We start from the raw sequence: 15,649 nt of genomic DNA, 5'->3' as shown, positions 1-15,649 counted from the left end.
CCCATGTGTGCACCATGTGCTCCGAGCTGGATGGCAAAATACCACACAAACAGGCAAAGCAGATTTTAAGGTGAGGAAAACACCAAATGGTCAGAGCGATGCACGGAAATACAAAAGTATTATTCTGATGAAATACGGAGAAAGATTTTCACTTTTACAATCATGCATTCAACTTTAACTTTCAACTTTATTTGTCCCCAAAGGTCAATGGGTTTCTTGTTGTTCATGAGTCTGCTGGTTCTTACCTTTCTTCAGCTGGATGTTGAATCTGCGTCCTTTGTTCTTCAGGTAGGAGCTGGTGGAGGGATTTGTGCTCACCCTGCGCTGCAGGGAGGGGGAAGTGGAGGTCCTGGAGACCAAGATGTGGGGTAACGTGGCATACCGTCGGCTCGGCTCTGGGGTGCTTCCTGCCAGGGGTCCTTGGTGGCTATAGAGCAAGACAAAGATAAAGGTTTGGTTTGTTTTTGTACCTACTGAAACAGTGACATAATGTAGGGGAACAGAAAGCAGAAGTGTTCTTACTTTGACATTTCCAGCACGTTGTTTTGTTTTTTTTCTGTATTTTTTTTTAAAACTAGTAAGTCAAGATTTCAACAACTTAAACAAGAACACATTTTTTATCATGATATATTGGCAAAAAAATAATATTTTAAACAAGTATCAGGACAATGTTTGGGCAACTATTGAATTAAGTATATACATATGTATGCTGTTATCTCTCAGGCTGCTACAATGTAAAGTAGGATGCACAACAATGATGTCTAACAATTAAATTATTATTTCTGTGCAATGGAGAATGTTGACTTAATGTAACATACAGAGAATGGGAAGAAGATTTATGAATACATATGATTGAAATTAAGACTGTAAACCCGTACACAAGAACCTACTTGATGAACACCCACATGTTTAGCTTTCTGGAGTCAGGCCAAAGTCATTAGAGAAATTAATTGGAACCACAGGCAGACAAAAGGGGCTTTTAACAAGATGATCAGTGATGCGGACTTGGAGGTCTCAGGTAGAAATTATTATTAAACTGCTCTCATACCTTTTATTGTGTCACTTATAAACATTGATGGATTTACAGTGAACATATTGGGGACAAGTCATTGACTGGTGTGATTAAAACAGAATTGCATTCATTCATGGAACCTGAGACTGCTTAGCCTATTTATGTGCAAAACATGAACCTTTGTAGCAAGCAACTAGTTGGACTGAAGGGCAACTTTTATTTCATGGTACTGTGTCTCTCACTTTCATCTGGCTTTTTAAGTCTGTATTGATTTTCTTAACATCTACTCCATGACCACGCGTTTGTGGGATAGGGAGACACAAGGTAACTTTTAGACCTACTCGTGGTTGAGGCCTGGCTGTGGTCCAGCTCTGGGAGTCAGCCCCGCCACCAAACTGGACCTGTTCCCCGACTGCTGAGAGTCTGGGCCAAAATGGACTCTGTTGGACTGGGGCGGGCTGAGCTCGCTCCGGGCCGACAGCAGCTCGTACTGTCTCTTCATGGCTGCGGGGACCACGTGAAAAAGGATGACGGGCCCACACATCGCCTTCTTGAAAATGTTTTGGGCTCTGGAGGTGATACAGAGAAAGTGAGAGGGAGAGGGGAGGTCATGCAGACAGAAATGAATTAACTTGAACATGATAAGAGATACAAGTACAGTAGTGTACTATCATAGCTTGTACGATATAGAAGGATAAGGAAGGCTATGTTGTGCTTTATGTTGAGAGGTGATAGGGAGAGTTGAGGTTAGCATGGCTACTCACTGCTAGCAGCAGAGGAGGAATGAAATAACATTATCTATAATTACCAGCATCAAGACAGGAATGAGATAAGGACGGTGAATGGTGAGTCAGTGATGAAATATTATTTATTGTGTATTCTATATTATACCAGTGGAGCATACTGTATGAGGAGAATCAAAGTCTCTCAGTATAGTAATCTGTGTGTGTGTGTGTGTGTGTGTGTATGTGTGTGTGTGTATAAGCAGACATACACTTTCACAAAAAATTGCCAAAACACACACTTAGTCTCATGCGACTTTGGGGCCGAATAAGGAAAGACAAGAGCTCAACATGATTCTGAGATTCAAGAATTGTTTAGTCTGGTTTGCCGGTGGCACTTAGCATATAGATAGGCTGGCCAGGAGCGAGCCATGCTGCAGCATAGGGGGCCAGAGATGTGGAGGATTTTTGGATTCCAACAATCCCACCTCCTGTTTTCAGACACCCGTTACCACGCCAGTAATACCATGCTGATTCTATCCAAATGACAGCCGTTAAGCTGCTCCTGCCACAACAGACAGCACTTCATTCGAGCGGTGTCACAGAGGCGAGGCGCGCACGCCGTACCAAGCCACTTCTGCAGGATTTGGTCTCTCCCATCTTCATTCTTATGGTAATTCACAAAAATCATTCACATGTGCACACTGACTGAGTGACTGAGTGTGTGTGTGTGTGTGTGTGTGTGTGTGTGTATGCGTGTTTGTGCACAAATGTTCCCACCTGCACATATACAGTGCCATCACTCCAGTAATCAGCCTCCATGCGAGCCTGATTGAATAATAAATTACCCCATCAATGCATCATTACATTCAGCTAGATTAAGCGGTTCAAAATATTTACCCATGCAAAACAATCCAAGGAGATTAAACTATCACTTTACATTTTTGCTCTGTGCGGCGCACAATCAAGGGGGGGGTGGGGGGTAGGACGTGATGAAAGAGACATTGGGGCATACATGGAGGAAAGTTTAGCTCCTTCAACTCATATTTATACATAATCACAAATATCATATGCATTTGGATGCTGGTGAAGAGCACGTGTTTGGCAGGGGGGTAAGTGCGGAACGCTACAAAACATCACTCCCTAGTGGATTTGGTTTGTAAGCCTCTTTCACAGTAGAAAAGGCTTGGAAGGAAACTGGCATGTTTACTAATGACATAGCATCGTTTTGAAAAGAACGAAAAGAAAGAATCTTAAAACCGTAGTGGCTTTGTACACAGTCTGATGAACACATTAATATAACGTGCTAGGGTAACCGTGATAGCCTGGAGTTTATCAAGCTGATGGAGAGCTTTTCTTATCTTTTCAAAAGTCGGTTATAAAAGTTTAGGTATGTTTGCTTAAAGAACATACATTTCGACAGTGATAATTGTCCAAAACAATACGTTTTAGTCTATACTTTTTAGTCTACTTCTGAATAGAGAGGGGTTCAAAACTTGGTTTCCGCCTCTGTTTCTGTCAATCATCCAGTAGGTGGGATAAGCCCAGTGGTTTTAGATGACTATGTCTAGCACCGTATGACTGTAGGCTGGGCCTTCGTTAGCAGGAATACAGGCTATTTCTTCCTGTGGAGGAGGAGTGGATGATAAGGGAGAAAGCCAAGAAGACCTCCATACACTGCCTCCAGAATCCCGCCTAGAGGAGAAGCAATCTATTTCTCAGCCTAACACACACACACACACACACACACACACACACACACACACACACACACAGTTACGAGTGTAGCTAAGATGTCATAGCTAAGTGTAACTGTGTGTGTGTCAGCACACAGTATGTGTGAGAGTGCTCACATTCAGGCGTATGTGTGTGTGAGGAAGAATGGTGGCTTGGGGTAAATGGGTGGAAAAGTCCCAGGTTTATATCTTTATTCCACTTTAAGAAATGAAGAGGAGCGATGAATTGATAGAAATGAACCGAGAGAAGAGTGTGGGTGGTTTTGGATCAGCGGTAGTGAAGGACTGCAGGTCACTGGGACCTATCACAGGAAGGCCAACAAAGTCAGTAATATTTCTGTTTTATTGTGCAGCTGTGTGGGTGTCACATCTCCCTGACGTTTGGGCTCCACTTATCTACGGCAACACTATTTACAGCCAATGCTCACAGTATGGCCTAGGAGGACCATGCTCACTGTATGTGTCCTAACAGGAAGCAGTGAAAGACATTAAAATGGATGGCATGCAGTGCACCTGACAAGATAAGGACATACTGAATTAGAAACTTTAGTTTCATAGTGATGATGTCACATATATAACCACCAATAGAAGGCCCGACTTTAGAGCTTACTGTTCGAAGCGCAGGTTACGAATGTCTCCCTGATTAATTTTGACAATGCAGTCGTTCTCCTGGAAGAGACGCTCCTGCTCAGCTTTGCCCCCACGCTCCAGTCGGTTCACCAGCAAGCCCTGAGTCCTGGAAATAATCACACAACAGGTTACAAAAAAAACATCATGTAGACACATACAGTACTGCAGCAATTACACCACACACAGCCACATATTGATATACTGAACAGCAGGCGGCACTTTTCAAGCCTTCCCTGCATCTATATATTTACAAAGGTAATGACATCTCATAGAAGACTAGAAAAGAAGGCATGAAGGTGGAAAAAGAAGTGGACACTGAAATAAGCTAGCTGAGGAGCACTATGCAAAAAATGAAGTAAATATCTTAGTTATCCAGAGTTGATATCAATCAATCAATCAATCAAAACCTTTATTTGTCCCCCAGGGGGCGATTCATTTTGCTGCAGTAGCAAGAAATTGACACACGGTACATGACAACAAAGACGACAACATCAATTAAAATACAGTATATACCAAATATAGAAAATACTTAAATGCAACAACATTAAAAGTTTAAATCCCAGTGCACCATATGTGCCGACGTTACCTAGTCTTCCCAGAGTTAAGCAGAGAGATGGCAGAGGGAACGAAGGAGAGTTTGTACCTATTTGTTTTGGCTGGTAGCTGACTGAAACGGGAACCGGAGGGCAGCAAATTAAATTCTGCATTTAGGGGGTGAGAACTATCGGACACGATGGATTTAGCCTTTTTAAGTACATGTCTAGTATACAGATCAGTTGGTGTCATCTGCTGAATCCCAATGATTTTGCTACTAACTTTAATTACCGTTGCTATTTTGTTTTTCATTTTTAAATTCAGAGAAGCATACCAGCAAATACATGAAAAGGTAAAGACAGACTCATTAAAAGATTTATAAAACAATGTCATCAAGGATCTGTCCACTTGAAACTGAGCTAGCTTTCTCAGACAGAAGAGACGCTGCTGACTTTTCTTACTCATCATGTCTGTGTTTAGTTCAAAGGTCAACTTGTTATCAATCATGATTCCCAGATACTTGTATGATTCAACAATTTCAACTTCTTTTCCCTCTATAATCGTCTTTCCAGGAGTTGGATGGTGACGTCTAAAATCAATCAGATATCAGTTGTTTTGTTATGGCCTAAAGATGAATTACTTATACAACAGTGCAACAAAGTTCTGCAAGTTTTTGATCATATCTTGTGTATCCTTTTCCAACCAGGTTTTTTAGGGAAAGTATTTAGGTTTACAATGTAACGTTAGCCAGGTTGTAACTGTAGTTGGCACAATGCTGTCACTTAAAGTTAACTTCCCATACTCTAAGCTAAACTCCGGCATTTAGCTGTGGCCTGGAGTAGCACTCTGTTACTTGCTAATGCTAAGCCTGTGTCCATCTCTCTGTCTGTTCTCTGTTTGCTTTTCTGTAGGCAGGTTTGAGAGAATGACAGGGAGGGTTGTCTGAGGTAATCCACACCAACAACTAAGAGATCATCTTATGGTTTCAGAGAAAATGCTGCAGTTGCCTTCACTAGAGCTTAAGACGAGAATAAATACCCAAGCAGCTCCACAGCGGTGCCATCTCAGCAATCCCTTCAAAAAAAGGCAACCTTTACCTTGGAATACCCCCTCACACACACACACATACACACAAAAAACACACATACACACACACCAAATAAATACATCAGTGAGCTCCTTGGGGCTTTAGTTAGGCCCTGAGGATAACCACATGCAAAGAGATCTGATGTGCACTCGCACAGCAAAACTACAAACTCCATCCGTCTCTAAGGCGCCAGATGCCTGAGGTAGCAGGTAGACTGACAAATGAAAAGGGGCCACTTCGAATGCCAATGTTTGTTCCATATTCTTGGTGCTTTTAGCTGGGGGTTTGGGTATTACCCGGGTTGGGGACCCAGACCGCGACTGAGACGAGTTTTTGACAGGGGCATAGTTTCGCCCCAAAATGCGGGAAGTTTTGGATTATTGTCCCCTGCACGTTCAAGGACCTGTGGGGCAGAAAGCACCCCCAAAACAAAACCCCGAGCTCCCCCCATGTTTCACTGTAGGTATGGTTTCTTTCTTTGAAAGCTTCATTTTTCGTCTGTGAACATAGAGTGATGTGACTTCCAAAAAGCTCCAGTTTTGACTATCTGCCCAAAAGGGACATTCTCCCAGAAGGATTGTGGTTTGTCAATAGCATTTTAGAAAATTTCCAGTCTGGCTTTTTATGTTTTTTTTTAAAAAAAGTGGAGTCCTCCGGGGGCTTCTTCCATGGGAGCCCACTTTCGTCAAAAAGCGACGGATGGTGCGATCAGAAACGCGTCCCTTCACCTGGAGTTCAGTTGTATCTCTTTGGCAGTTATCCTTGGTTCTTTTTCTACCATTGCACTATCCTTCTGTTCAATCTGGGGCGATTTTCCCTTGCGGCCACGCCCAGGGGGGTGTGGCTAAGTTCCATGGACCTTAATTTCTTAATAATTTTGCAACTGTTGTAACAGGAATCAAGCTGCTTGGAGATGGTCTTGTAGCCTTTACCTTTACCATGCTTGTTATTATTTCTTTCTGTTCCTCAGACAACTCTTCCTTTCGTCTCCCTGGTCCATGTTCAGGTTTTGGTGCACACAATGATACCAAACGCAGGAAATACTTTTCTCCATTTAAATAGGCTGAATGACTGATTAAAGATTGGAGACATGTGTGATACTAATTAAAGAAAGTAATTAGTTTGAAATATCACTATAACCAATTATTTATATCTTTTCCAAGGGGTCCAAACAAAGTGTCCGGGCCCATTTTAGAATATCTTTGTAGAATAAGCAATAATTCTTTCTCTTTTCACACCTTTTTTACTTTATACTATGACATACCAAAGGCAGGCAAGTATACATGATAAATAGCTTTTAATTCATCACTTTTCCCGGAGGAATGAAGCATTATTTCAATGAGCTGTAAGGGTACCAAACAAATTTGAGCCCGTCTGTAAATATCTTAGTTATCCCGAGTTGATATCAACAATCAATCAATTTAAAACCTTAATTTGTCCCCAGGGGCGATTCATTTTGCTGCAGTAGCAAGAAATTGACACACGGGACATGACAACCAAAGACGACAACATCAATAAAATACAGTAAAAACCAAATAAGAAAATAAATAAATGCAACAACATTAAAAGTTTAAATCCCAGTGCACCATATTTGCCGACGTTACCTAGTCTTCCCAGAGTTAAGCAAGAGGATGGCAGAGGGAACGAAGGAGAGTTTTTACCTATTTGTTTGGCTGGTAGTGACTGAAACGGGAACCGGAGGGCAGCAAATTAAATCTGCATTTAGGGGGTGAGAACTATCGGACACGATGGATTTAGCCTTTTTAAGTACATGTCTAGTATACAGATCAGTTGGTGTCATCTGCTGAATCCCAATGATTTTGCTACTAACTTTAATTACCGTTGCTATTTTGTTTTTCATTTTTAAATTCAGAGAAGCATACCAGCAAATACATGAAAAGGTAAAGACAGACTCAATAAAAGATTTATAAAACAATGTCATCAAGGATCTGTCCACTTGAAACTGAGCTAGCTTTCTCAGACAGAAGAGACGCTGCTGACTTTTCTTACTCATCATGTCTGTGTTTAGTTCAAAGGTCAACTTGTTATCAATCATGATTCCCAGATACTTGTATGATTCAACAATTTCAACTTCTTTTCCCTCTATAATCGTCTTTCCAGGAGTTGGATGGTGACGTCTAAAATCAATCAGATATCAGTTGTTTTGTTATGGCCTAAAGATGAATTACTTATACAACAGTGCAACAAAGTTCTGCAAGTTTTTGATCATATCTTGTGTATCCTTTTCCAACCAGGTTTTTTAGGGAAAGTATTTAGGTTTACAATGTAACGTTAGCCAGGTTGTAACTGTAGTTTGGCACAATGCTGTCACTTAAAGTTAACTTCCCATACTCTAAGCTAAACTCCGGCATTTAGCTGTGGCCTGGAGTAGCACTCTGTTACTTGCTAAATGCTAAGCCTGTGTCCATCTCTCTGTCCTGTTCTCTGTTTGCTTTTCTGTAGGCAGGTTTGAGAGAATGACAGGGAGGGTTGTCTGAGGTAATCCACACCAACAACTAAGAGATCATCTTATGGTTTCAGAGAAAATGCTGCAGTTGCCTTCACTAGAGCTTAAGACGAGAATAAATACCCAAGCAGCTCCACAGCGGTGCCATCTCAGCAATCCCTTCAAAAAAAGGCAACCTTTACCTTGGAATACCCCCCTCACACACACATACACACAAAAACACACATACACACACACCAAATAAATACATCAGTGAGCTCCTTGGGGCTTTAGTTAGGCCCTGAGGATAACCACATGCAAAGAGATCTGATGTGCACTCGCACAGCAAAACTACAAACTCCATCCGTCTCTAAGGCGCCAGATGCCTGAGGTAGCAGGTAGACTGACTGAGTGCAAACGTTTGGTGTCCTTGCATAAACTGACAAAAAGTTTGGTGGCTTACTTATGGGAAATTAATCATAATGCTGAAATATATCAAAGCAAAAACTATTCAGAAGCCCAAACAAGATGTACAAGATACAGTAAACTACACTGCAATCAACAGCTTATTAGTGGCAAGGACAAAAGATGCGTGCTTTTTATAATTTTCACTTACTTCCTGTCCTTTCATTGGACACAGAAACAACAGCACATTTAAATTGCGACCCTGTTTACAACAGACGTCAAGGGCAGATTCACAGGGCTCTTTAGCATTTCAGCCAAACAGGGCCACTCTCAGAACATTGCTCTAATTGGCTGAATAATGTGGACATCCACGCTCTCGCCGTAGACTCATCTCAGCTCCTCAGTGGGGGTAAATGGCTCAGCATTAAGTTGAAATTAAAGATCAGAAAAGGTCCTTCCCTCTTTCTTGGTGTCTAAGCCAGCGCTGCCAGGTCAACTTAAGTGTGTTGAACAGAGAGTAATTGCGGGCCGTGTGGAAGCGGACATGATTGTGCTTTAAGTCCATAAGTGTTGGCAGCTTAAAAACAAAGTATTGTGAATGGAGATTACAGCATGGACACAATCTAATGACTTCTGATCTGGTAGCAGACCAGAGACAGTAGATTAAGGAGTTTTGGTTGATCCCTGATTAGTATTCCAAGCAGCAGCAGCAGGGAGGATTGGGGACAAAGCAGCATCTTTTAGAGATTTGAAGATGATGATGATTTCCTAAAAAGACTATTATTTTGACGTGTGTAATGTACTTCCACCCGCTCAACTCCTCCCCATTTGAGTGATGGCTTTTTTTCTAGATATGTATTAGTTTCTTGGAGAAGGCAGGAGAACTAAAGCAAAAAAATGTTATTGTGTCTAAATGTTGTTCTTACAGGCTGTAGAGCCCCGTTTTCCCATGGTATTAAAAGCCGAATTGAGTGATCATATTACAAGTGGACAGGTACAGGTGGAAAAGCACCCAGGACACCTTGAGATCCGATCACTCAGACCACATTCCAACGTGGTTTAGGCCATATGTGACCACTTACTTTTTAGCAGTTCAGCGGAAGTGTCCTGGGCCACATTAAGGACTGCTTGCTCAACTGTGAGCGGAACTTGGTAGTCATTCAAATTATTTCTAATGTCACAGAAACCACTGAGAGTGAATCCTTTTTTGGGATGTTTTTATCATACTCAGTGATGTGTCAGCATTTTTGTTCCGGTGCTGCCTGCTCTTATATCCCCGGCTGTCTGGCGCTCTGTGCCCCACGTTGCCTGGAAAAGGCAGCCACTGGTAAACAATAACCTTATTTTTAGTTTCATAAAATGTCCCTGAATTCACGAATATGTAGGAAATTACCACATACATTCCAGCACTTACGTCACAACAGCCGCTATTGCTAATAGTCTTCCACTGCAAGACCTTTCTCCACAGTGCTGTGTCATCGCTGGAGTAACTATCTAGAAGTCGGCGAGCCTGAGCGGCTGTAAAACGGTGGAATAATTTAATTTCCTAATTGTTTTTTAGAAGCTTTTATTATGAAGCCGTAACATCAGGAAATGCTGGGTCTTCATCAGAAGTAACAAGACACCCATATGCAACATGAAACCTAAAATAAAACAGATATAATATAGAAACTAAACTTCAAAGCCCAGAGATTCAGATAGAAGCAACAAATATATTGAGAGCTAAACACACTGAGACTTTTAAAAACCTGCTTCTCCCCATGCACAGGTCGTGACAGCTGTCATTAGTCATTGCACATTTTTAATGTATGATTTATTTGAGAATAACAACTGAAATGCTTACATACACACACACCACACACACACACACACACACAACACATCAATGTATTTAGAGCTGTCAATAAGTGATTGGATCACTCTGATCAAATTTGAGCGAATTAACAAGGTGTCAGATATAAGCACAAGGAATTTGTAGTTAGAAGCTTCTCAACAGACTGGGGAGAAAATCCCCAGGCATGTTAAGACCTATTGTAACTAAAACACAAGAATCAGCATTGTAACACTGTATGGCTTTACTCCATCTTGTGGCTGGGCAGCAGTGCTGAGAAATGATTTGAAGGAGGCCACCTGCTCTCATCTACTGCCTTTAATCAAATGTTAATCCAATCAGGATCAATTTATGCACGGCAATTATGTCCGCAGTTTGTTTACAATTCAAACTGGTCACGGAATGAGAAGTTCATTAACCAAAGAATGCATCTGCGAGGGGCGTGTGTGTGTGTGTGTTTGTGTGTGTGTATTTATGTGTATTCAAGCATTCAAGGTAGATCTGCACTGCTCACACACTGTTAGCGTGTGTTAAGGAAAAAAAAGAGACAGCAAGAATAGGTCCATACTGTTCACAAACTAAATGGGTGTAAGTTCATGCAGGTAAAGATTTGTGCATTTGTGTGTGTGTGTGTGTGTGGTGTGTGCGCATGCATGTGTGTTTTTTTTAGTGAGAGGGAGAGAGAGAGGCTCTACTCTCTCCCTTGCAGCTGTCTTCCCCTCCTGTTCTGATCTCACTTGATGTCAGTACAGTGAGCCAGCAGCCGACGCTGGAGAGCCTGCAGTTCCTTGTTTGCTGTCTGTTTTTTGCAGGCTGTCTGACCCCTGTGGCCCTGGTCTAGACACTAATGACAGCCCGCTGAGCCTAATGCCTCCTGTCCGAGCACACAGCACACAGGAAAGAGCTGGACCAGGCCATTAGCATCATCCCACTGACCAGACGCTAAGTCTTATCATGTCTGAAGTTAATTGAACGCTATTTGTGCTGAACTTAGCTGATGGAGAAACAATTGATTTGCAATGCTGCTACATCTTGCAAGATGCAGTTTGATTGTGTGGGAATACAGAACAGCATGTCTAATGAAACCGCTGAATGTGAACTTTATTTAAGCAATATTGCTTGGTGCAAGCTATCATGACTCATTACTTTCCTCCTCTGACTCAGGGTTACTCAAAGTGCCAAAGCGTCTGAGGGAGTCAACTGAACGAGGTCACAGCTAAATATAGTTTCTTGACACTTTTGACGCGTATAAACAACAATGGGATTAGTGTCCCAAAGAAATGACACGCAGCAATCTTCAATGACAGCCATCCTCTCTACCTCAAATGTCATCCCGTTCCATCTCCTTTCTTTGTCTTTTCACCTCGTTCCCCTGCCTCCCTCTCCCAGCGCTGAGTAGTCACATTCACCTTGGTGGTGTGCCAGTCCATTGGCGTGCAGCGGGGATCTGTGTTATACACAAGCTTTTAGTTTGATTACAACTGGCCACTTCCTCTGTCCTTTATTTTTCATGGAATAACTGTAAACTACGATGCATTCCTTCTCTTGTCCCCTGTCATCGACACTCCTCGACAGTAAAAAAAAAAGAAAAGGCAAATACAGCAGTCTGAATCACCTTCAAGGCAGACTGGACAGCATTGTGACTAAGGACATAGGTTAGGATAAAAGAAAAACGTGACTTGGAAAAACTGGGAAGGTAAGAGCAAAGCTGTTTTCATTTTCTCTTTCCCACTGGGGGCTTTTTGAGCTTTCGAACATGAGCGTTGTTGGGTATGGGTGTGGTGTTTCAGCAGTGAAACTCACAAACATAAAAAAAAAATGGCCAGAAGAATCAGAGTGAGTGAACAAAACAGCCTGCAGCAACTTGTAAAAAGAGGTGAACAAGAAGGAACAGAGAGCAGAGAGCGAGGAAGGAGATAAGAGTGAGAAACAGTGAGTAAAAGTAAAAAGAAAGCAACATCCACAGGGCTTCAAAGTAGGATGCAGGAGACATATTGGATGGGGAAAACAACCAGCTATTGTTTCAACTAAGCTGCATTGATTCTTTGATTTTTTTCTTTTTTTCTTTTACCTGACATCCTGCGAACTGAGAGGCACAACGTGGATCCCGAGGGGCCCTCCTCCATTGGACACCGTTACTGGTTTGAGCAGGGATCTGCAGGAAAGTGATGGATGAGGCCGAGAGGATGAGAAGAAGGAGGAGGCAGGGGGAGACATGCATGCATAAAAAAACAAAAACAGGAATGACATGAAAATGAAGAAAAGCAGGATATAAAAGACAACACGGTCCAACATGACGATATTGATGGGATGTATGGGATGGGGGTTGGTGCAGCCTTAATGGTGGAGGCTGCATTGTGTTGTCTATGCATAGTCATCCATTACAAAGTCCAGCTGTTGGACCCCAGGGTCACTTAGGGACCTAAATGGAGACTCCAATTAAGTGATTAAGATCAAATTGGTGTGCTAAAAGAGAACAGATTAATTGAAAAACGTGTGAGGGAAGGGGGGGGGGGGGGGTGAGGATAAGGTTAATTTGTGTCGAAAAAGACATGAAGACAAATGAACACAAGCAACCGTTGATGCAGATGTGTGTGATGATATTGTTGTGGATCACTCACTCTAGACTCAACACAGGAGAATATTCCAATGAGGAATCGGCCCTCCCTATTGGCTCAATCCTTTCAATCCTCCTTTCTTGTCTCCTTCGTTCTTCGTCTTCCTCCTCCTAAAAGGAAAGAAAGAAAAAAAGACAGAATAAATCATTGAAAGACTGTTCCAGCAAAGTAAAAGACTCAGACTCTCAATTTGGCTGTGCTTGCATCCCATTCTCCCCTGCCTATATCTTCCCTCAGGCTTTTAATCAAATTACCTGCAGGGACGAGTAACAACCTCAAATCTAAATCAAAAGAGACTTTCAGTAGAGTACAGACGGGACCACTGATGCCGCTAGAGAAACATCCTTCCCCAGCCAAAAACTTCAGCGACTGTAGTGACAAAGTGGCTGTGATCGATGGCTCCCGCTCAATCAATCAGGTCTGGCCTGAGGCGTGGCACTGCTGTTGGGGTTTTGCGGTGATGCGATCAGGTCTAGAGTGAAGGAAAGTGGTCGCGCCCACTATCATTTGTTTCTCCCACTCTCTTCATTTCATTTACTCATCTTCCTTCAGGGCCATTAGGCAGAGGGGCCGGGAGGCGGTGGCTTTTACAGGCCAGCCAGACATCTGAGGATTTAACTAGGCTCTGGAATGAGAGAAGTTTCATGCTCTCCTTAATGGGGGATAACATCTTTATCTGAGCTCTCTTTATGGGGATGGTATAGATTGAGCAGTGCACTTCCAGTACATGCAGTGCTGACATCCACCAGGTAGAATATGAGGGGGGGCATATTACAAGGTTCACTTTGAACTAATCATGTGCTGAAGGTTAGCTACAGGAGGAAGTGGAAAAGGTAATCAACTTGTGACAAGCACATTGAACGTCAAAATTTCAAATTTGAAAAGACAAGGTAATTTTAGTTTTTGCTTTCAGTCCTGTTAGTGACAGCTCATCCTTGTGTCTTTGTGTGTGTGTGTGTGTGTGGTGTGTGTGTGTGTGTGTGTGTGGTGTGTGTGTGTGTTAGGGCTGCACAATACATCATTTTGCTATTCTCACCGCAATATCAAATGGCACAATAAACACATCGCAAAAGGCTGCAACATATCGTGAAAGAAATATCAGCAGATAACTGAACTTTAAAATGTAACTGTCATTCTTTTTATAATGATGCCTTTTATATTAAATGCAATGTTCAATATGTTCAATAAAAGAATGTTGGAAATTATCTCCTTTAATTTGTTTTAAATTCAACAAGCAGTTTGTTGTATTTTAGCAGAATCTTGAAAGCAGCAGAAATGCAGAACTGAGTACACTTTAATATTGGACTGGGCAATATCTCAATGATGTATCGATATCGTGATATGAGAGTAGATATTGTCATAGGTTTTGGATATATCATAATATGGTAATATGGTAAGTGTTGTCTTTACCTGGTTTAAAAGGCTGCATTACAGTAAAATTATGTCATCTTCTGAACTAACGAGACTGTTCTAGCTGTTCTATTATTTACCTTTACCCACTACATCATTAAATCATTCCTGGAGGATATTTATCAAAACTCTTATTGTGTAAATACCATTTTGTTAAAGCACTAATAGTCAACCATACAGTACTGTTGCAATATCGACATCGAGGTACAGTATTTGGTGAAGAATATTGTGATATTTGATTTTCTCTATATCGCCTAGCCCTACTTTAATATCTGTTTATTGTAAGTAATATTGTTATTGCATGTTTTCCTAGTATCATGCACCCCTAGTGTGTGTGTGTGTGTGTGTGTGTGTGTGTGTGTGTGTTTGTCAGCCCCCAGACAGCGAGTCGCCTCCTTGGGAGGGTCTGCTGAAATGCTTTGTTAGCCACCTTCTCCCTGCCCTCACCCCTTACCTTCCTCTTTCTCTCTCTTTTAGTAAAATGTCAAGCACATCCAAATAGGTCTTGTGGTGTGGTTACTTCATGGAAATGGATTCTACCCTTTTCAGAGCCCAGGATATCTTTGGCGACACACAGTCGCGGCACAGAGGGACTCTCTCCCCTATTTATTTATAAGAGTGGGGGCATGAAATTTTCATCAGCAGTCAACCTTAAGAGACCTCGACTCACCCTACCTGTCTGTTTCCTCTCTCTGAGCGTTTGGTATGAAAATGAGTCAGTCAATCAGTCAGCCCTGCCTTTAATTACGTGTCAGCTGAGGTCCCAGGTGCCTCACGGGGCCATTATTCACAAAGCCTTTTTATGAAACCTCCGGTGGGTTGGCTGGATTTTTTAAATACATACAGTATATATATACTGTGCACAAAGGACCTGGACACCTGTGGGGAATCTATGAATAAAGATAGAGGGCAGGTGAAACTGGAAAAGAAGAATAAATATAAGCACATATACTACTCATAGTATGAGTATATACTATATGATGAGATTGGCAGGAACAGAGACAAAGAAAAAGAAAGCTAAAGAAATATGTTGACTTTAAAAAAGCTCATACCCGGCACAAAATTATGGCGGCGATGGTGGTCAATGTCTTTGTCTCATTAGACAACAGAGTGATCTGATTCGCTGTGTATCATCCCAGAGAGTGACATGCAATTAACTTCCGTAATAATAGCTCTCAGCAACAATCTCCTCTCTGTTAGTTTGCTCCTGCAGATGGC

The 15,649-nt window shown here is 42.0% G+C and overlaps 1 protein-coding gene across 1 annotated transcript in view; it reads right to left on the bottom strand.

Annotated features, from left to right (window-relative positions):
• Window positions 1-15,649, bottom strand: part of LOC116672026 (partitioning defective 3 homolog) — a 398,621-nt gene that overhangs the window by 204,534 nt on the left and 178,438 nt on the right. Inside the window, 5 exon segments of the mRNA XM_032503572.1 lie at window positions 246-427; window positions 1,354-1,581; window positions 4,081-4,206; window positions 12,475-12,558; window positions 13,025-13,131. Coding sequence (XP_032359463.1) covers window positions 246-427; window positions 1,354-1,581; window positions 4,081-4,206; window positions 12,475-12,558; window positions 13,025-13,131 — 727 coding nt within the window.

The sequence above is a fragment of the Etheostoma spectabile genome, chromosome 22 (genome assembly GCF_008692095.1).
Source record: "Etheostoma spectabile isolate EspeVRDwgs_2016 chromosome 22, UIUC_Espe_1.0, whole genome shotgun sequence".
NCBI classification, from domain to species: Eukaryota; Metazoa; Chordata; class Actinopteri; order Perciformes; family Percidae; genus Etheostoma; species Etheostoma spectabile.
The sequence above is the reverse complement of the archived record's forward strand: the minus strand, read 5'-3'. Positions and strand labels throughout refer to the sequence as shown.